Source organism: Trichomycterus rosablanca, chromosome 22, assembly GCF_030014385.1.
Source record: "Trichomycterus rosablanca isolate fTriRos1 chromosome 22, fTriRos1.hap1, whole genome shotgun sequence".
NCBI classification, from domain to species: domain Eukaryota; kingdom Metazoa; phylum Chordata; class Actinopteri; order Siluriformes; family Trichomycteridae; genus Trichomycterus; species Trichomycterus rosablanca.
This window is the reverse complement of record NC_086009.1, coordinates 2,089,571-2,112,542: the sequence shown is the minus strand read 5'-3', so window position 1 is coordinate 2,112,542 and position 22,972 is coordinate 2,089,571. Positions and strand designations below refer to the sequence as shown.

The window sequence follows — 22,972 nt, the reverse complement described above, 5'->3', positions numbered from 1 at the left end:
GCTTCCAAACAAGCTGGGATATGCGAAGAAAGAATTTCATTGTACTGTACACATGTATATGTGATGATGATGATGATGGCTGGTTCCTCGTGTGTGAGGATCATGGGAAGAAAGAAGATGATTTCAGCTTTTACAAGCCCTCTGGTGACTAAAGAGGCCGATGCATGAGGCACACGTTCTGTCGCATCTTGGGCAGATGAAGGAAGGAGCTTTTATTGGTTGATTCTTTGATCCCTCTTTCCGCCTCCTACGCTTCTCTTTTGCTGCATCGCTCCTCTCGTGTTCAAACTTTCTGGTGGCTCTTCTGATGGAATAGCGCCACCTGTCCCGATTAAGTGCTTCCTGTTGCCATGTCTGGTGCTGGATCCCAGCCAATGACAGCTGCTTCATTAGTTGGTCTTTGAAGCGTTTTCTGGGAGCGCCGCGGTCACGTTTGCCCTGTTTCAGCTTTAGACATTCGTGTGTCCTCCATCCTAGCTACGTGTTCAGCCCAACGAAGTTGCTGCTGCAGCAGTATGGACTCCAGACTGGGCAGGTTGGCTCGCTGGAGAACCTCTTCGTTGGTGACGTAGTCTTGCCACTTGATACCAAGGATGGAACGGAGGCAGCGTCGATGGAAGCGCTCCAACAGCCTGATCTGCTTGCAGTATAGGACCCAGGTTTCTGAAGCATACAATAGGGTAGGGACCGCCACAGCTCTGTATACCTGGATTTTTGTTGACATTATATGTATAAATGTCAAGTAAAGGCATTCTATTCAATTCTAGTAACAGTAAAAGAGTTATATTGGTATTTGGAAATCAGATATACGGTCAAGTTTCATGTAAAATGTGTGAAAAGTGTTTTGGGAAGGTTACATTTCACCTATATTGCACATCTTAAATGGGAACGACTTCTAACTGAAGTAAAGTCTTTGTGCTACCAGAGCTCTTAAACTGCTAGCTAACCGCAGTAACCGTGAAAGCGCTGAAAAGCATCATGGGTAATGTAGTCCCAGCTTTCTCGTTTGTAGTCTCTCGTGGCTCGTTCGTGTGACGTCGGTGTGACGCAACTTCTTCATGCTTAGCCAGCGCTACGCACCAGGTTTTATTGTTTTGTGGGATTTTTCCGCTTATATTTCGCGCTGATATTTTATAACTTTTACGTGATTTGTTGGTGGTTCGTTTTTGTGAGGAAGCGTTTTTGGGTTCTGTCCCTTTGCGGGGAACAGAGAGGTACGTGTTTAAGTAGCTATGTGGCTAACGTTAGCTAATCTGCTTAGCCACATGCTAAACTTACATTCGTGTGATTACGTGTTTTGTTAATTGTGTAATAAACAAAGCCGGCTCGGATGTGCTTAGTTTACATGATTAAATTGTTCAAAATCAGTGAGTACAGTTTGTTTGAGTTTAGTTTGAGGTGTTTGTGTGATTGACTAGTTCTGATCTTTGGTCTGAAGGCCTCGGTGCTGAGATAAGATCAGATGTTACAGTAAGAACAGGGTTTCATTTCTTCATTACGATTTACAGACGATTTGCTGGATTTATAACACAGATTTGTGATGCTTTATTACAGCGTGTGTCCACAAGTGGCTTTAAATTGTGCCGACTTGTGTATAGTGGTGCCAGCAGTCAGTAAATCCATGCCATGCTGGCTACTGTTCATTCCACACAGCTGTAGTTACTTTACTTCAGCTATTAGACTTTAAAAATGGGAAAAGGTATAAAATGATCAATAATTTGTGTTTAAGTCCAAGTTAACACAAAGTCAGGGCTTTCCTGATCAGACAGACAGACAGACAGACAGGTAGATAGGTAGATAGTCAGATAGATAGATAGATAGATAGATAGATAGATAGATAGATAGATAGATAGATATAGTCAGATAGACAGATTAATACGATAGATAGATAGATAGATAGATAGATAGATTAATACTGTAGATAGATAGATAGATAGATAGATAGATAGATAGATAGACAGATTAATACTATAGATAGATAGATAGATAGATAGATAGTCAGATAGATAGATAGACAGGTTAGATAGATAGATAGATAGATAGATAGATAGATAGATAGATAGATAGATAGATAGTCAGATAGACAGATTAATACTATAGATAGATAGATAGATAGATAGATAGATTAATACTATAGATAGATAGATAGATAGATAGATAGATAGATAGATAGATAGTCAGATAGATAGATAGATAGATAGATAGATAGATAGATAGATAGATATAGTCAGATAGACAGATTAATACGATAGATAGATAGATAGATAGATAGATAGATAGATAGATAGATAGATAGATTAATACTGTAGATAGATAGATAGATAGATAGATAGATAGATAGATAGATAGATAGATAGATAGATAGATTAATACTATAGATAGATAGATAGTCAGATAGATAGATAGACAGGTTAGATAGATAGATAGATAGATAGATAGATAGATAGATAGATAGATAGATAGATAGTCAGATAGACAGATTAATACTATAGATAGATAGATAGATAGATAGATAGATAGATAGATAGATAGATAGATTAATACTATAGATAGATAGATAGATAGATAGATAGATAGATAGATAGATAGATAGACAGATTAATACTATAGATAGATAGATAGTCAGATAGATAGATAGACAGGTTAATTAGATAGATAGATAGATAGATAGATAGATAGATAGATAGATAGATAGATAGATAGATAGTCAGATAGACAGATTAATACTATAGATAGATAGTCAGATAGACAGATTAATACTATAGATAGATAGATAGTCAGATAGATAGACAGATTAATTAGATAGATAGATAGATACTATAGATAGATAGATACTATAGATAGATAGATAGATAGATAGATAGATAGATAGATAGATAGATACTGTAGATAGGTAGGTAGGTAGGTAGGTAGGTTATTTATCCCGAATGAAATTATTGGTCTACAGTAACTGACCAATAACAGAAAAAAAAAAAGAACTAATACAAATGTACAATGTGCATGTTTACAATTTACAAAATACAAGAAAATGCAATTGTGTGTGTGTTCAATACTTTGGCTTGAAATACAACTAAAAATAAAAATAGCAGCAGTAGTCTATATATTCTTATTAACAATATATACAAATATATATATTACCCAAACACGTTATAATAATCAAGAAAATCTTAAATATGCCCTTTTCTGCAAAATATCTGTGCAGAATTATATGTACAGTTTATATGCTCAGTTTTACATTTTGGGAAACATAAAACAACTCGTCCTGTATCTCATAGCTTTTGTACATTTGCACTCTCTTCCACTGATATGTTACATTTAGTAAATAAATAGTAATTACGCATCAAATGGTGCAGAAGTTTGTTCTCTGAAAAACAGTTATATGTTATATGATTATTTTATCTTGGAAAATAGATGGATCACTTTTTATTAATCCCGGAGGGAAATTCAAGAAATCAACAAGACATCGAACTTCTGCACAAAACTGTACATAACTGAGGAAATTAGAACTAGAACAGAATAATAGAATGCTTTTATGCTTGTTTGGAAGCTGGGGTCAGAGCGCAGGGTCAGCCGTCGTACAGCGTCCCTGGAGCAGACATTTCAACTCAAGTTTTTAGTTGAGAGCCCAAAGCTTTACTTACTGTCCCCACACTTTGAACGCTTTAAACACTGTCCCCAATTGTTTATTATTTAACTTAAATTTAAACTGAGAACATGTCTGATAGCTTTAATGGTGATTATCACCTGCAACACCTGCTCAGACGGTTTGGCTTCATGTTAGGGCTGGTGGATTTGCCACACATCATAATTGTGATAATTGTATGTTCTTATGTACCAACACCTCTACAACAGGGTTTGATAATGTGACGTTGTATTTTGTGCCCAGGATCACCGTCTCCGCTACCCGTCAGGCCTTTAAAGAGGCAAAGGCGTTCATTTTGTCCTTGTAAACATTTATGTTTGGAAATAAATATCTTATCCAGAGTGACAGAAGTGCTTCCACAAATAGATTAACTGTCTGAGAACTTGAATCTGTTGAAACCCTTTTGGATCAATTGCGAATGACTGCAAACAGGACCTCATATTTAGGGCAGTAATGGTGGTTCACTGGTTAAGGTACTAAACTAGTGGTTAGAAGGTTGCTGGTTTAAGCCCCACCACCACCAATTTGCCGCTGTTGGTGTCCAACACACCCTTAATTTCTCACAGTTGCAAGTTGCTTTGGACAAAAGTTAAATTTCATTACTTGTTTACCAGTTCTCCTGTATTACATGTTGCTGGTTTGTCCTGTGTACAGATCTTTGAATTATTAAAAAATGCTCATGTCATGTACAGACATGTTTTGTGATTGTGCAGCCTCGTGTTTATCATTCCGCACGGCTTATTAACTTCCTCTCACCTCTCCAGAGCAGAGATGTATAACGGTATCGGGCTGACCACCCCGCGTGGCAGCGGCACCAATGGCTACGTGCAGCGGAACCTGTCGGCCGTGCGATCCAAGCGCAGCCGGGACGATCACGGCGGACTCAAGGACGAAAAGGACCGAGAGAGAATGGAGAGCCAGCTCAACCGGCAGCCCAACGCCGAGATCCTGGAGCACCAGAGGAAGAGACAGCTGGAGGTGAAATGTGCCGAACTGCAGGACATGATGGAGGAGCAGGGGTACGGGCCTCAAACATCATGTCATTCTCCATTTAGGCTAAACATTGTTGTGTTTACAGGATTGTCTAGACATAATGTTTAGAAATGACTGAAAATGTTATTAAATGTTGCTCTGTCTTCTTTTACTGGCAGGTATTCTGCAGAGGAAATAGAGGAGAAGGTGAACAGTTTCCGCATGATGCTGCAGGAGAAACAGGAGCCTCCTCCGCCCGCCGCTGAGAAATCAACGTGAGTGCTGCTCTTTATCTCTGTCGGTTTTGTATCCATTTTGCCAAATTGTCCATGAATAGCAAACTTACACCGTACTACCTAGTGCTACAGCAAACCCTGGTCAAGAAGGTGGTGCACAGCCTCTTTTACAGAACAATGGCATCTTACTCTCTACCTTGTCTTGCTTTCTCTTGCCTGATCAGCGCCACAGAGACGCACGCCCTAGCCGCTGCCAACCAGGAGAAGAACAAGATGCTACGAGAAGCCTTCAACATCAGCTCGGACTACGTCGACGGTTCCTCCTTCCACCCCGAACGCAAAGAGCGGGAAAAAGAGAAGAGAGAGCAGCAGAGACTGGAAAGAGAGCAGCAGCTTCAGCAGCAGCAGCAGAAACATCAGTAAGGGAATTTTATACAGGCACTAAATAGTAGAAAAATAGGAATCTATGATCTTTGAGCATTCAGGTATTATTTTAAATATTTTACAGTACTTGCAAGTGACAGAAGACGGACAGTCCCTTTAATATTAAGCTTCATTATTCCCCTTATGGAAAAAGAACTAACAGCAGAGAATGACACACACCTAATATATAGGACACTGACTTCATTATATTGTTAAAGAAAAGCAATCAAAATGATCATTTAAAGTATAACCAGCGTTATTTACTCAGTTTAATTCATACTAATATGCACCGACCAGGCATGACGTTATGATGATCATCACGGCACCTGTTAGTAGGTGGGATATATCAGGCAGCGAGTGAACATTTTATCCTCAAAGTTGATGTTAGAAGCAGGAAAAATGGCCGAGCGTGAGGATCTGAGCCAGTTTGACGAGGGCCAGATTTTGACGGCTAGACGACTAGGTCAGAATATCTCCAAAACTGCAGCTCTTGTGGGGTGTTCCACCGGGTCAGTATCTATCAAAAGTGCTCCAAAGAAGGAACCGTGGTAAACCGGCGACAGGGTCATGGGCGGCCAAGGCTCACTGATGCACGTGGGGCGCGAAGGCTGGTTCTGATAGAAAGGTGTCAAAATACACAGTGCATTACAGGTTGTTGCGTATGGGGCAGCAAAAGGGGGGGACCAACACAATATTAGGAAGGTGGTCATAATGTTATGCCTGATCGGTGTATGTCGGTTAGTCTGGCCCATCTTGGCATGGGGAATCTCTTTCTTAGCTTGTATTCTTGTTGAAGAACACCCCTTGTTTGCTTTTAAAACTGTTTTTATTATCATTATACCACTGTGTTTTATGATGATGGGACATTGTACTTGTAGGTCATATAAAATGGGATATTTGTGAATAATTTTATGTAGCGTGACAGTTAATGATGTTACGATACCACCATCACACAGTGTAAACGTGCTGAATGCGCCCATGTGAACAGTTGCTTTTCACTGTGTTCTTTACAGGCTCATAGAGTCTGAGGAGTCGGATTCGTCCTCTAATAGAAAACAGGTCCGCAAGAAGAAAAGGAAGAAAAACAAAAACAGAGACAGGTAAAGATAAAACAGCACTGGAGAGAGGATGATTGGGTCGTGCATATTCTCAGTAAAATAAGTAATCCGGGCTTTCTCTCCTGCTTTGTCTCAGCTCTGCAAGTCCTTCTCCGTCCCCTCGGAAAGAGAAGAAAAAGACCAAGAGCAAGACCAAGAAAAAGAAAAGGTAAATAAACAAGAAGCTAATTGTGCTTAAATGCTCGTTTCTGCTCAACTTTAAAGTCCTTAATATGTAATTCATGTAAACTTCTGACTGCTGTAAACTGTGATGTGTGCTGCTTTTATAACGTTATTACCAAAAACGTTTCAGTAATACTTGACCGCACCTCTAATGTGTATCTTGATGTTTAGGGACGCGTCGTCTCCGAGTGACCGCAGTAGGTAAGTCGTGCCTCTTTAACACACGTTCGTATGGAATTGAATTGAACCTCGGATGAGATTCATGTAATCAAACTGTGTTCTCGTGTGTTCAGCTCAGAAGATGAGAAGCAGACGAAGAAGAGGAAGAAGAGTAGCGAGAGCGGTACTTCCCCTCCCACAAAGAGTCGGAGGCGGCGCAGCGCCTCATCCAGCTCCGCTGACAGGTACGAGGGTACACGAAAACGCGCTTCATTCAACGTTTGCTTTAAAAAAAATGCTCGTACCCGCCGTCTTGGTTGTGATGGCAATGTGAATTGTCCAGTCAACTTTTTTCTTTATATCAGGTCACCAGCACCGATAACCGAGAGACAGCGCCACCCACCTGCAGCCAAGGCGGATGAGGGGAGGAAGGGCCGATCTCCTGACCGTAGAAGACGTCACAGAGAAAGCCCAGAGAGGATGGAAGTTAGAGAGGTGAGAATCTGAAGTGGTGGTGGACAAAACAAAACGTGTGACAGCTTGTCCAGATCCATGTGGGTTGCATAGAAGGGACAGTGGTAGCCTAGTAGGTAGGGCTTTGAGCTTTTAATTGAAAGGTTGAGGGTTTGAATCTCGGCTCTGCCGTGCAGAGGCTGTTGGGCACTCCAGGAGCGCTGTACAATGGCTGACCCTGCGCTCTGACCCCAGCTTCCAAAAAGAGCTGCTATATGCGAAAAAACGGATTTCGTTGTACTGTACACCTGTATAACAAATTTAACATTCTATTGTAGAAAAACATTTAAAAAAAATATAAAAATAATGAAATCTATGTTTATGTTCTGTGTAGTGTTTGTAGCACATGACAAAACGTATTTACAGAATACACTCAGGTGGAGCAGTGGTCTATTACCCTAACCCACTGTCCGAGCTATGATCTGTGCTATGATTGGCTATATTCGGGGGTTAGTCAAAGCCCTAAAATGAATTGCCACTCAGTCTAGAGTATTTCTGCATTGCGCTTAGTGTTTAAAGTACAGGACCCTTAATCCTGAATTTCTTGGATTGGACTAAGCTGTGAGATTTCTTTGACATGTTCACCATCGCCACACTGATGTGTCTTCTGTCTTCTGTGTTCTGGCAGAAGTCAAGACATTCCAGATCTCCTGAGCGGAACAAAAGGGACAAACCACGAGAGCAAGAGAAGGAAAGAGGGAAAGAAAAGCCCCAGAAGGGCCGACGCGATTCTTCGTCTCCGTCCCCACCCCCTAAACAGCAGAGAGACGGAAGGGCGCCGAGCGAGGATCACGAGAGAGACAAGGCACCTCAAACGAGGCGGCACGATTCCTCATCTCCCTTGCCGTCTCCCAAGCGGCAGAAAGACGGGAGGCAAAGGAGTCCAGAGAAAGAGCGAGAGGATGAGCGGAGGAAAAGGGACAAGCCTCAGAAGAGACACGACTCCTCGTCCTCATCGCCGTCGCCTTCTCCGCAGAAAGAGAGAGCGCGAAGAGGAGGCGTAGCAGAGAAGGAGAAAAGCAGAGAGAGGGATTCATTCCAGGCGAGTCGGAAAAATGACCGACAAGGAGAGAGAGCGAGAAACCACTCCAGCGACTCCGCCTCACCCGCCCGGCGCTCGCCGCACTCCAACGGCAGGCAAAAAGAGACGCAGCGGGACAGGGAACGGGCGAAGGAGAAAGAACGAGAGGAGCAGAGAGAGAAAGAGCGACTGAGGGAGCAGGAGGTGGCACGGAGACAGGAGGAGAGGAGGAAAGAGCGAGAAAGCGACCGAGAGAAGGAGCGGGACAGAGCACGGGAGGGCGAGAGGAGAAAAGAAAGCGAGCGAGAGAGGAGGGAGAGCGACAGAGAAAAGGAGAAGGAGGCGCGAAGAAGCGAACATGACAGCGACAGAGAAAAGCTGAGGGAGAAGGACAGAGAGGAGGCGAGGAAAGAGGAGCGGAGAAAGGAGCAAGAAAAGGAGCGGGAGAGAGAGAAAGAGGAGGCAAAGAGAGAGGAGGAGCGGAGAAAAGAGCGAGAAGACAATCGGGAAAAAGACAGGACGAAGGAGTCTGGACGACCGTCCTCGTATAGCAAACCGTCTGAGACAGACAGCAGGTCAGACAGAGAAAAGGCCGCTTCAGATACGGAGAGAAGAAACAGGGGGGCGAAGGAGGACAGAGTGAGGCCGGGACGTCCTCGGGAAAGGAGTCCGGAGAGAGAAAAGGAGCCGGAGAAGGAAAAAACGAAGGAGGCGCAGGACAAGAAGGCAAAATCCAAAGCATCCAGCAGCAGCAGCAGTGACAGCAGCAGCAGCAGCAGTAGTGACAGCAGCAGTGACAGCGATAGCGACAGCTCCTCGTCATCGTCTTCGTCCTCCTCTTCCTCCTCCTCCTCGTCTTCATCTTCAGATGACGAGAAGACGAAAAAAAAGAACAAAACTGCGAAGGATAAATCTGTGCCTCATTCTGTCGTTGCTCAGGCCGTGGCTCAGAGAGAGAAGGAGAAGGAAGGGAAAGACTCCGCCAGGTACACGCCAACGGAACAGGCTCAGGCTCCGCCCGCCAGGCAGGATTCACGGGACAGGTCGTCACCGCCGCCTCAGAGGGAAGGACCGAAAAAAGGGGATCAGGGGAAAGAAAGGTACACTCCTACCGAGAGCTCCAGCCCTCCCGTCTCCCCCCCAGCACGAACCAGAGACGTGGGGGCAGCCAGGCACAGTCCTCAGGAAGACGCCGGGAACCACAGCAAAGACGCCCCGCCCGAGCGCAAGACGAGCCGCTCCTCGCCGAGCAGAGACAGGAGCAGAACGACCGAACGGAAACGTGGACCCTCGCCACCCTCGCCCAGGGGTCGAGACGGACGGGACTTCAGAAGCAGACAGGCCTCGTCCAGATCCAAGTCCCCGGTCCGACAGCGGGCAGACCCTCCGCGCCATCCCAGCCCGAGACGTGACGCTAGGAGGATATCTCCGCCGCCGCGCCGAGACAGAGAAAGAGAACGGGAGCGACCCTGGGACAGGGAGAGAGACCGAGGGAGGGCGGGGGATCGGGAGCGGTCACGAGACAGAAGGACGAGAAGCAGCAGGTCCCGGAGCCCACGCAGACGTAGCCCACCTTACAGGTGAGGGAATTCATCGCTCGTTTTATTTTAATGAACCACTTTTGGTCCATTCGCCCCCCCTGTTCTCACAATCTAATCATTTCTGATTCCCTTTATTGTAATACCTCTGTTTCTTGCATGAGGACCCCATTCGAACTCCCTTCCCTCAGACACAGCCAATGTTTGTCCCGTGAACTCGTTACATTTACATCTTTGGCATTTAGCAGACGCTTTTATTCAAAGTGACGTACAGCACTGTGACAGTATACAGTCCAAGCAATTGATGGTTAAGAGCCTTGCTCAAGGGCCCAACAGTGGCAACCTGGCAGTGGTGGGGCTTGAACCAGCGACCTTTCCATTACGAGTCCGGTACCGTAACCACTAGGCTACAACATTACACACTATATAGCCAAGTATGTGGATACCTGATCACATGACCAAAACCACTCCTACTTTACAAAGATAAATTCATGAATATCCGCTATATGGCCAAAAGTATATGGACACCTGACCACAAGCTTGTTGGACATTTTATTTCAAATTGATGTTCCGGTTCATTCCAGAGCTGTGTAGTGGGGCTAAAGTTGTTGGAGTTTCTTTAAACTGAGCTCGTTTCCTGCACAGTTCTGCTGGAATAGGAAGGGGCCTTCCCTAAACTTTAGCCACAAAGTTAGAAACATATAATTTCCTTTTTATAATTAATTTATTACACATGTGAGCAACTGTTGTGGCCGAATCACATGAATTCAGAAGTTAGAAGGTGTGTCCAAATACACTCGGGTCTGATGGTCAGCTGAAAAATAAAGAGGTGAGACTTAAAAACTGAATCGTTTCTTTCTTTCCGTACGTAGGTCACGTCGCTCTCCGTCTCTCCTGTATCGGCGCAGAAGCAGCCGGTCACTGTCGAGGGAAAGAGAGCGAGACAGGCAGAGAGAGAGAAACCGCGAGCTGGAGAGGAAGCGGGAACAGGAGCGAGAGCGGGAACGGGAGAGAGAACGGGAACGAGAAAGAGAGCGAGAGCGGGAACAAGAGAGAGAGCGAGAACGAGAGCGGGAAAGAGAGAGAGAAAAAGCCAGACCATCTCCACGCCGCTCATCCTCGTCGTCTTCGTCGTCCTCCTCTTCCTCGAATTCCTCCTCTTCATCGTCCTCACCCTCCCCCTCCCCTCAGAAAAAGGAGAGTTTAGAAAAGAAACCCGAATCGCAGAGGGACAGAAAAGACAACGCTGACGCCGAGGGAAACAGAGAACCTGCTAAGAGACTCCGATCCCACTCTTCCTCCTCCTCCTCTCCCTCTCCTAAACGAGCCAGCCGCAGATCCCCCTCCAGAGATCCGCCCGCCCGCTCCAGATCGCCGGACCTGCGCCAATCGGAGACGAGGAAGAGCCCGACGCCGGCGGAGCGTCGGCCCGCTCAGAGCCCGGAGCGCCCGGTCAGGACGGAGAACGTAGCGAACGGGAGAGCGGAGCGGGAAGCGGGGCAGAAGAAGCCTAACAGTGGGAGCAGCTCTAGCTCTTCGTCGTCCTCCTCGTCTTCATCGTCGTCCTCCTCGTCCTCAGATAGCTCCGACTCCGAGGCGGAGAACGGGTAAGATCTAATACTGTATGGTCAAAAGTATGTAGACATCTGAACATGAACTTGTTGGAATGGTCTGTGAAGGTCACATGTTTTGTTTGTTTGTTTGTTTGTTAGGGATGGAAAACAAACAGCAACTAAACGCTCCTCTTCCTCTTCATCAGAGAGTGAGAAAGAAGCGAAGAAGAAAAGGTACAGTCACGTCTTTTATGTTCAATAAAGCATATTTATATCTCGTATAGGACACACCAAACTCACTTAAAACTACCTGCTAATGGAAGACCAGGCCCCCTCTTGCCCCCTTCTGCCTCCTCCGTGGAGCAAGAAGATAAATAACACCCGAAGAAAATTTTACAGCTACAGACGACGACAAAGAAATCTTAAAATTGAAATTCTTAGAAGCAACAGTGCTCAAAAATGCTCAGTATATTATTATGAACTGGCTGTTTAACTTCATTTCCTTTTCTTTTCTTTTTTTTATTATAGTCCTCAACGGACGAGGGTACCAGCAGACTCGCTGAGAGACTCCAGATCACTCAGCTACTCTCCTCCTGCCAGGCTGCGCCGTGCCGCTCGCTCCCCTCCTGCTCGAAGGTCAGTACGCCGGTTAGATTAAATATTATAAACAAAATTATATATATATATATATATTTTATGCATTTCTCCCATTTTCTCCCAATGTAGTGTAGTCAGTCTGTCTTCCACTGCTGGGCAGTTTTTTTTTTAATTTTCAGTCAAGGAGGGAATATTGCTGCTCACGCCTCCTCCCCAGCAGAACACGATCAGTACTGGTTCATGTCCTCATACCAGCCAGCCTCTGATTTTCTCTCTCTCTCTCTGTTCCACAGGAGATCCAGGAGCAGATCGAGTAGCAGGAGGAGAAGATAACTGCACTGTTCTGTCCATCAACCTTCTTTTTATTTCATCTCTGCTCCGTGTCTCTCTGTCTCGGTTGAAGCTGCACCAGTGGAGGCTCTGCGATGGTGAAATCTGAGCCGTGACCCGGAGCGTATCAAATCTCAGAATTTTTGGCACTCGTGTATTAACAGGGATCTTTAATTTACTTTTATTATGATTGAGTTCTTGTGCAGGGATGGAGAGAGAGTAAAACTGCCCGTGTGTGACGTGTCCTTGTGTGCCAACAGATGTTTATATAGAACAGCTGTACACAGCCACACCAAGCGTATCCGTGTTCCTCTCGAACCCCGCGCTTCTGTTTTGAATGTAGATAGAAAACTTGACATTGGTAATGATCATCGATCACTGGATGAACAGTGAACTGCTTATCGTGTCTGTGAGGGGGAAATAAACACATTTTTGTTTCACTTTGTGGGGGAAAAGCAATAAAAAAATAAAAGACGGTTCAACCTGCCTGTGTTTCTTCTTTATTATTTATGAGGTTTGAGAATGAAGTCTGATTTTTTTTACAATGATTCATTGCAGCGCTTTTATTGTTACTGGAAAAATGGTGGGTTTTGTTTATTTGTATTCAGTTTATTCTGGTCAGGGTTGCAGTGGGTCTGGCTTTCTAATGCATTTTTTTTTTAAATGTATTCAATTTTAAAGTTTTAATATCAAACAAATGTAATAATATCCATAAGTGTATAATAATAGACTCAGATTCAGTGCGAACAGATGTTATTAAATAATGCATTTTTGATTGTTGGTAAAGCTAAGTAGTACATTTAGTTTATTGTAGGCTGATCATAAAATAACAGTATAAAAAGGCAAAAATGATCATTAAAATAATTTGTTTTTTAAATAATAAAACTAAATTCAATAAAGTTAATTTTTATAGCACTAATGTAACTTTTTTAGTTAATGACATTTTATCTGTTACTGTTTGATACACAGTGTACCAGTTGCTGCACCATACAGCCTCATTATTATTATTTATATTATTATTAATAATTATTCCAGTATTTGTATAAATATATCTTCAAATATATACAAATAAGTAAATATTACATGTTTAAATTATAAAGTGTTATTTTTAATATTTTTAATAATATTATGGTCATGACCACCACAGAGCAGGTATTATTTAGGTGGTGCAGTTTTGAACACCTCACTGTCACTGCTGGACTGAGAATCATCCACCAACCAAAAATATCCAGCCAACAGCGCCCCGTGGGCAGCGTCCTGTGACCACTGATGAAGGTCTAGAAGATGACCGACTCAAACAGCAGCAATAGATGAGCGATCGTCTCTGACTTTACATCTACAAGGTGGACCAACCAGGTAGGAGTGTCTAATAGAGTGGACAGTGAGTGGACATGGTTTTTAAAACCTCCAGCAGCGCTGCTGTGTCTGATCAACTCATACCAGCACAACACACACTGACACACCACCACCATGTCAGTGTCACTGCAGTGCTTTAAATCATCCACCACCTAAATAATACCTGCTCTGTGGTGGTCCTGACCATTGAAGAACAGGGTGAAAGGGGGTAACAAAGCATGCAGAGAAACAGATGGACTACAGTCAGTAATTGTAGAACTACAAAGTGCTTCTATGTGGTAAGTGGAGCTGATAAAATGGACAGTGAGTGTAGAAACAAGGAGGTGGTTTTAATGTTATGACTGATCGGTGTATATATTTGCGCTCGCGGCAGTGACGTCATGTTCACGCGACGCTTGTTTGAAAGGAAGAGCGGTGTTAGAGGAGCTGATTGAGGAAGATTTTAGTGAATAAACTGAACATTAGGCTGAATTATCTGATTAAAATGGGTCCGGTTGAGGTAAATATTACATAATGTTTATCTATAAGGTGAAATTAGGGATTTATAAGCAGTTCAGTTTGAATAAATCAGTTGTTGTGTTGACTAGTGTGTGAATAGGCGGCGACTGGATCTTGATTTCGTTTGTATTATCGCGATATTTCACGAGATTTACACGGTATTTAGTAAACAGCAACAAATGAGTTAAAATGTTATTATTTAATTTGTTATACTTTATATTGATATCAGTTCAAATGTTCAAATGAATTAGATTTGACGAGTAAATAGGGAAAGTGAAATAGTTTTAACTATGAGGACGTTTTTGGCTTTAAGTTGTTGGTCGGAGTGCTGTGACACAGGTGTTTAAAAATCCCAACAACACTGCTGCACCTGCTACACTTATACAAGAACAACACACACTACCACTATTACCATGTTTATGTCATTGCAGTGCTGTATACCCACAACTTTGTGTCTGCATGGTAGGTGTAGCTTATACAATCATCAGTAAACGAGTGTAGCTAAACTTTCTAATCATGACAAAAGCTTAACTCAATAATCAAAAACCATTCACACCCACTTCATGTCCTGGAGGTGTTTCGACAGAGCACCTTCAGTCACAGACTGATTCCTCCCAAATGCAGGACTGAACGCTACAGGAAATCTTTCCTTACAACTGCAATCAGACTGTTTAACAACTCATAATAATTTAAAATAATTCATAATAATTTATAATAAATACCTACATTTTGTATGCTATGCATGCACCATAAAATAGTGTTTACATGTATATAGAATCTTACTGTTAATTTTTATTGCTTGTTTTTATAGTTAGTGAATGTTGTATGTATGCAAGTATCTATCTATCTATCTATCTATCTATCTATCTATAGTATTAATCTATCTATCTATCTATCTATCTATCTATCTATCTATAGTATTAATCTGTCTGTCTGTCTGTCTGTCTGTCTGTCTGTCTATCTGTCTATCTGTCTATCTATCTATCTATCTATCTATCTATAATAAATATGCACTCAATCTATTAAAACTCTTCCCGACAACATTAGTGTTGTTATTATAAGATGATAAGCAGAGTTTTACTTTAATAGTGGGACACGGTGCAAAATATCCACATCATTTTTGTAAAAAATAAATATATAAAGATAAACATTCATTCAGACTCCATACTTACACAAACTGGCTTCTGTTTTAGATTTTTAATGTGTACTACATTTGTCTCATATGTACGTTTGCTTGTCATCCTGGTACTAATTATAGCTTTCAACTTCAAAGCTCTATGTAGTTTGTTTTTGAGTCTCTGGAAATGGTTCCTGAATGATGAGATCTTTATGAATATGATCTGTTTCCTTTCACAGCTGCTGCACATGTCGGTGTTTTCTCAGAGCTTCTCTCCATGCGGCCGCTTCTTAGCAGCTGGTAATAACTATGGAGAAATTGCACTGTTCAGGTGAGTAGCACAGCAACGAACCAAACTAACCAGCAATAAAATCTAACATTTATTTGGGTTTTTTGGCTGCTACTGTAGTTAGGGGTCATCAGAGCACACAGCTGATGTGGCCCTTACTGATGCAACCCTTCTTGTTTTATCTTGGGACTGAGAGCACCACACTTATCCCTTCATGAGAGCACGGCCACTCATGCTTTCTTGGACTTTAGGTAAGACTGGCTGTGGAATCATCAGGACTGAAACATCTCTGGCTACAGCGACTCCTACTATCTGCTTAAAATGGCAGCACCAGTAACACTAAAACACAGAGAGCGAAGTGTGGACCGTCATATGGGTGGAGTGTTTTTGTAGGGATCCACCTCAGGCTGATGTAAAGATTTACACACGTCTAAGAAAGTTGTTTGCTAGGCTGAGGTGTCATGCAACTGGCGGTGGAGTGGAGGTGGCCAGACTGCTGGAAAAACGATTCAGTCTGTCATTGAAACACTTTGCTCTGTTTTCTTTACAGTCTGTCAGCTGCTCTGAGTCCAGATGCTACTAAGATGAGTCACAAACCCGTTCTCACATTCACTGGTCAGTTCTTTGTTTCATCATTCCTTTCACCACAGTGTTAGATACATCATTACAGTCAGTACTGACCTGTCACTCTCTGTCTGTGTTCTTCCTCCACGCCAGCACACGAGGGTCCAGTGTTCTCCATGCTCTCCACAGACACGCACCTTATCAGTGCGGGCAACGGAGAGATCAGCGCATGGAGCTGGACAGAGCTCAGCAAAAAAGTACGCTTCCTCATGAGACCCAGATTTGTAAACCTCATCATACGGTTTTGTGTCAAAAGTATGTGGACGCCCTTCATAATCGATGCGTTTAGGTGTTTTAGTTGCACCAACTCCCAGCAGGTGTGTCAAAGGTGCTAGTTTTGTGGCTACAGTTTGGGGAAGGCCATTTGCTGTTTAAGTAAATAGATTAAGACACTAACGCCCTGCACAAAGCCCTGACCTCCAGTCCACTAAACGCCTTTGGGATGAATTGGAACATCAGTGCCTGCTATTTTGACAGAATTGACGCACGAATACATTTCAAAATCCTGTAGGGCAGTTGTAGCCTAGTGGTTAAGGTAATAAGCTTGTAAACGAAAGGACGCTGGTTCAAGCCCCCACCACTGCCAGGTTTCCACTATTGGGCCCTTGAGCAAGGCCCTTAACCCTCAATTGCTTTTACAGTATACTGTCACAGTTCTGTAAGGCGCTTTGGATAAAAGCATCTGCTAAAGCTGTTCCAGAAGGAAGGAGGCTGTTAGAATCGCAAAGGGAGGCCAGCAATATATTAGGGCCCGTGGCTTGTGAACGGAATGTCCAGGAAGCTGATGGTCAGGGGTCCACATACTTTTTGCAATAATAGCCAGAAAAACAAAACATGCAGGTTTTGTTTGTGCATTCCTATCATCCTTATCATCTCTGTCCTTGGTTTGTGTACGTTTATGTGGTGATGCCACTGCCAGGCATTCTGTGGTCTGACGTGCCCACACACTCCTGATTAAGCAGGATGTTTGAGTTTGTGTAGCATTTAACCAGGATTAAAGTAGATCAGTGTACGGTGAGGGAAAATTACTTGTGCAGGGCTTTGGAGAGAGTATTGTTGGTCCATTTTCACCTTCTGTGTTGAGACGCCACAAGCAAACGGCGTGTGTACAGTATAATACAAGACTATAGGGTCTGTGTGAAAGCGCCTTGTGCCTTTTAGATTTATTGTTTTGTATCTGTCCACTTTCTCCGGTGAAGAAAAATAATCTTAAAAACCCAGCGGCTCCACATTGAGAACACAATTATTTTTAAAGAGTGTAAGGATCACATATGACATTGAAAGATTGACGTTCTTTCTTAAAAAAATGTAAGCAGAACACGTCACAAGTGCTTTGTTAAGTTTATTTATGTTGTTTTTAAAAGCACAAGCAGTAAGTTTATTATTTTGAGATGTTTCTGTCTGTCTTGTGCTTTTCTTCTCAGAACGCTAAAGCAGTATGGACAAAAAGACCCACGTACAAGTAAAACACTCCTCACTTCACTCACATTTCTGTCATATTCAGAATTATTGGCAAATAATTTACAGAAATCTAATCAAACGAAAGATCCTGACAAACAAATCACATATATCATAATAATTGGTACCACTGTAACTTTCATATTGGCATGTAATAATGTATGCAGTTCAGTAACAGCACTGAGTCTTCTCCTATAATGCTCGATACAGTTGAAGAAAGAAAATTTACAGTAAGGATCCAGGCTTGTATTTGGCTCCGCTCACATCTTTGTGACAGGGTTTATTAGGGTCCTGGAACAGTCATGACATGAGCTTGAATGTGTGCTTATCAAAACATGCGATTATTATCCAGCTTAACGATTCAAACTGCTTTTAAAGGCCATACTTAATGGGGGTGTATCAGTGCCCGTGACGTTGGTAACCTGCACATGTGAGGGCAACATTAAGACTGAGAAGATGTTTGTACACTTTGGAGTCATTTAGAATTTGATGGTGCTTGAACCAGAGTTCGTTAACAAGCTGAAATCCCTGGGCAGGAAAACACACAATATTAATAGTAAAAGGTTTATATTTAATTACAATCTAATCTGTGTGTGATTATTCAAACCACCCCTGTATCAAGATTGCTAATAATTCTAAAGCTGACTGTATGTACTGAGTGCTCCTATGTACCTCAGTGTTTATCTCATGCTAGAATATTATGGGTAACACTTCACTGTTTTCTTCTAGATCAACTCTTGAAATCCCAGAGATCAACGCCATGATCATCAATCCAAAGGTGGGGGCATGATAGTGATTAAAATATGTATTTAATAAATTTAAGAGGATTAATATGACAGTAATAAAGGCTGAATGTAGATGTTCTCACTGTTTGTACGTTTATTAGATATAGTTTGAAGTTAAATGCAAGTTTAAACCCTCTTTGTGTTTTAGGAAAACAGTCTGATAGTTGGTGGAGGAGACAATAACATTCACATCATGGATCTGGAGACCGGCACCTTTAAGGTACGAGCTGAGCCAGTGAACCTGGTCATAACAGTGTGGTGTTAGCAGCGTTGAAGGAACCAGGGTTTGGGGTCCCACTACTAATTTAATTTAATTCATTATGCTGCTGCCATAAAATAATTATTTTGAATACTAAATAATATAAGTCCAGTAGTATGTGTACCTAATTCTATACAAATAAACGCCATATGGCTAAAAGTATTTGGACACCTGACCATGAGCTGGCCGGACATCTCAGTTCAAAAACATTTACAGCATTTAGCCGGTGCAAATATTTATTTTATATATTGTTTTTAGAGCTGTTGAGTGTGGCTGAGGTCAGGGCTCTGTGCAGGACACTGGATTTTCTTTAAACCGAGCTTGTCTTTATGTCTTTATAGAGCTTGGAACAGGAAAGAGCCTTCCCTAAACTGTTGCTGCAAAGTCAGAGGCATATAACTTCCTTTATATAACTGATGTATTACACCTAGTAGCAGATGAATTCCATATAGTCCATTTAGTGTATATCACCCATGTAGGATGAATTGTGTTTATTTAATGCAGTTCAGAGGTGGATGGGCTGTTGTGCTTCAGACATGTGATACCAGGACTGGACTCACAGCGACCCTGACCAGGGTGAAACCGTTGACGAGAATCAAATCAGAGCAAATGCTGTTTAAAATGACCTTGTTTACGTGTTTCTGCTTTTGCTCTAGTTGGTTCTGCAGGGTCACACAGACTACATCCACTGTCTCTCGTTCATGGAGAGAGACGATCAGATATTTTCAGGTGGAGAAGACGGAGCGGTGAGAATCTGGGGTGAGTTGTCGCCTGTTGTCTGGTGGCTCTCGAGTTCGAATCTCAACTCTGCTATCAGCCGGCATGGGCGCCTACACAGACACACAATTGGCTGTGTCTGTAGGGGTAGGGACAATGGCTAAAACGGGGTTACCAACTAGAGGAGGGGTCCCACAACCCACACCACCTCGTATGTAGAGCCAGGAGTTCAGCCAAGATATTGTGTGTCCTTCTTACAGACACACAGCCATTCGTGTCTCCGTGTGGGTGCCCGGCTGGTCGATAGCACTCGTATCTGAGCGGTGGTGAGAGCACGCATGCATAAGATTTATTACAAATAATTTTTTCTTACCCCTAATAGTAATGTGACTGAAACTTGTGTGTGTAGATTAACTTGATAAACAGGCCTGTGATCTTATCTCCCCGCAGACTCGCGGGCGGGCCGGGCCGTGCACTGCGTGGAGGTGTTTAAATACGAGGTGAGACGGCCGATAAGAGACGCTCAGCTATGAGAGCAGTGATTCACGGTGGCGTCGAGCCTTCAGCTTGTTTCTCTTGTTCTTTATGTTGGCGGTTTAGGAATGCGCTCGCCCCCAGTTCGGGAAGTGGATCAGCTGCCTGGCCACCGACTCCGATTGGATGGTAAGCAGGAAACGGCACGTTCGGACAGACACACTCGTCTGCATTGTTTAGGTTTGCCACTGATTTTTCGTGCGCTGGTTCACCCACACTATACGGACGGGTGCAGGTCTGGAATGTCCCGCGTTTCCAAAGATAACACCTGAGACGAAGCGGCGCTGATAACCGCCTGTGCGTTTTTATTTTCTTTGTTGTTTCTAGGTTTGTGGCGGAGGCCCGTCGCTCTCGCTGTGGCATCTCCGCTCCATGTCTGCCACCTCCGTGTTCCCTCTGGCTGGCTGTCAGAGACAGGCTGCGTTTCACCAGGACCTGGTAAGGAGCGCCAACATCCAAATTTCACAACAAGTCGTGCGCCTGGAAGTTAAACATTCACTGAATGATTAGTTATACTGTCCTCATCATGGTCTCACCTAGAAAATAACGTTTAAAATATTATTTCTTTGCATTCCTGGGATACCAACAACAAACAATTCATATTTTTAACTAGTGCACACAGTGTTTTGTTATTGATCTTCTACCAAGCCGTAGCCTAGTGGTTAGGGCATGGCACAGGACTAGTAATCCAAAGGTTGCTGGTTCAAGCCCCACCACTGCTAGGTTGCTGCTGTTGGGCCCTTGAGCAAGGCCCTTAACCCTCAGTTGCTCAGACTGAATACTGTAACTGTAATGTAAGTCGCTTTAGATAAAGGCGTCTGCTAAATGCCGAAAATGTAAATGTACCAAGCAATACCAATATTTTTGGGTTTAACACGTCAAACAGGGAGTAGATACGGCCCAAACAGGATTATTTTTACCCCAATATCGAGACTCAAAGTAAGCTGAGCAGATCATTAAAGTGTTAAAGAAGCCCCTGATCCAAAATTGGCACCTGAGAAAAGCTCTCTGGACTGGATAGTGATGCCTTTATTTATGATATATACATATAGACGTGTGCAGTACAATGAAGTTCTTTTTCCGTTGTTTGTTTGTAAGCTGGGGTCAGAGCGCAGGGGTCGGCGATTGTATGGCACCTCTGGAGCAGACAGGGTTAGGGGCCTTGCTCCAAGGGCCCAACAGTGGCTGCACTAGGCTACCCCTGTCCAACAGTCTGGGCCTGTTTTCTCTTGTTGTTGGTTCTTGCATTGGGGGAACAGTTTGCTTCAGAGTTTCTTCTGGGCAGATTCACTACTGTGAGTGAACCTAATTAGTAGATACTGACCTTCACCGTGGTTCGGTGAAGTCCTAGAGCCCTAGAAAAGCCTAACTGATTTGTACTTTCAGGCAACTGCTTGACTGCTTGTTGTTGATTCATATAATCATTCTGATCTTTTTCCACAGATCCTGGCGGTTGGTGAGGGTTCGTGCGTGTCCCACTGTCTGCTGGGAGGTGATGTGAAGGCTCAGATCCCCTGCACATCGCCGTCGCTCAACACGCTGGCCCTGAACCTCAACAGCACTGAACACAGAGTGAGTTGTGTTCACTAATAACAGATACTGACTCAAAGATGCAGGAAAAATACTTAGCAGTACATGAATCAGACGTGTCTGAGTGGGCTGCGGTCTGTTACCTGCACAACCAAAATCCTACACAACGGACTGGCGTCTACACAGACATGGTTGACTGTGTATGAAAAAGAATGGATTAAGCTGTCATGGGTGTTTTTATGGTATTTCCCATTCTAACAAGGTTAAAAGTCATGATAGTATGCTCATAATATTCAGGTAATTAATTTATAAACTTCCTTTCTGATAACATCAGCTGTGTCCCAACCACACATAAATAAATAAAGCATTTCTCTAAAAGAAATAAAGTTCTCTAAAATTTCCCTTCCTATAATAAACCAATTTTGTTTTGCTGGTTCCTTGTTCTATTAATTCAACAAAACCACTGGGCTGCAGTGACCGGGCGGAGGCACTGAACATTTACATGGAGGGGAACTTCTGACTGATCACAAAAGATACGCTGCTGTTGGTGCCGTCTTAAAAACTCACTATATTTTTACTAGCACATTAGAAGACGCTATACGACGAAAAGTATGTGGACACCCCTCCTAATTATTACTAACCTCTGTGATGTTGTTTTTGCAGGTGATGAGTGTAGCGGGCAGCAGTAACCAGATTGATGTCTTTACCAACATCTCCTACAGAGCCTTCTCACTGTCCTTCTGAATATTTCACTCATTCTTAATGGCCACAAGATAACAAAAAAATCATATTTTGGGTACTGAACATGTCTTGGCTGATTGGTAAAAGCTTATGTTCCTGAGAGGGCCAGTAAAGTAAACTTAGTGTTTCTTTTATCACACTTAAACTGTGAAAATCATCCTTCAATACAGCTGATCTTTGTAAAGTATTTTCCGTAACGATTTGTATAATAAAGCTGTTTTAATAATTCTTCTTTTCAACTTTCTTTAACTCTTGATTCTGTTTTTGCATATTTGTTCCACATAGTTGTTTCAGATCTTTAAACTAAATTTAACATAAGACAAAAGCAACCAGTGTCAAAATACTGTTTTAAAATGATTGTGTTATGTATTAAAGGAAAAACATTGCATAGTACTAATTATTATTAAGTTATTATTAAAATAATTGAGTTTAACTAGACTGGACATCCAAGCTTAATTACTTTGGCCCTGTTAAATCAAAACATTACTTCAAAAACAAGCAACACACCATGCCACAATTATAAGAAATTAAGAAAGAGATGAGAAAACATACAATATATTATTATACAGATATATTTATTAATATATTTTTCATAAAAAAATAACAGTAGTTTAAGAAGGGTTAACATTTTTTAAAGCTCTGGGACTCCAGAAGTCCACAGTGAGAGCCATTATCTCCAAATAGACAGAAACAGTTACAAATCTCAGAAATAGAGGGCCTACCAAAATTGTTTACTTAAAGAGCACATCGGCAGCTCATTTAGGACGTTAAAATGAACCTGAAAACACCTTTAACAAAC

The 22,972-nt window shown here is 42.7% G+C and overlaps 2 protein-coding genes across 2 annotated transcripts; both read left to right on the top strand.

Moving 5' to 3' along the window:
• The first annotated feature begins 1,051 nt into the window (after window positions 1–1,051).
• Window positions 1,052–12,751, top strand: srrm2 (serine/arginine repetitive matrix 2). The gene is made up of 14 exons (XM_062984750.1): window positions 1,052–1,214; window positions 4,408–4,662; window positions 4,795–4,890; window positions 5,076–5,270; window positions 6,288–6,374; window positions 6,469–6,540; window positions 6,726–6,755; window positions 6,848–6,958; window positions 7,079–7,208; window positions 7,855–9,827; window positions 10,658–11,392; window positions 11,498–11,572; window positions 11,867–11,974; window positions 12,229–12,751. Exons 2-14 carry the CDS (start codon window positions 4,415–4,417, stop codon window positions 12,266–12,268), a joined length of 3,900 nt encoding a protein of 1,299 aa, XP_062840820.1. The 5' UTR covers window positions 1,052–1,214; window positions 4,408–4,414; the 3' UTR covers window positions 12,269–12,751.
• Window positions 12,752–14,029: 1,278 nt separating this feature from the next.
• thoc6 (THO complex 6) lies at window positions 14,030–22,385 on the top strand. Its single transcript, XM_063018902.1, has 13 exons — window positions 14,030–14,120; window positions 15,476–15,567; window positions 16,076–16,140; window positions 16,243–16,346; window positions 17,574–17,611; window positions 18,337–18,385; window positions 18,541–18,612; window positions 19,308–19,410; window positions 19,819–19,868; window positions 19,969–20,031; window positions 20,230–20,340; window positions 21,346–21,474; window positions 22,096–22,385. Exons 1-13 carry the CDS (start codon window positions 14,106–14,108, stop codon window positions 22,174–22,176), a joined length of 972 nt encoding a protein of 323 aa, XP_062874972.1. The 5' UTR covers window positions 14,030–14,105; the 3' UTR covers window positions 22,177–22,385.
• Window positions 22,386–22,972: the final 587 nt, after the last annotated feature.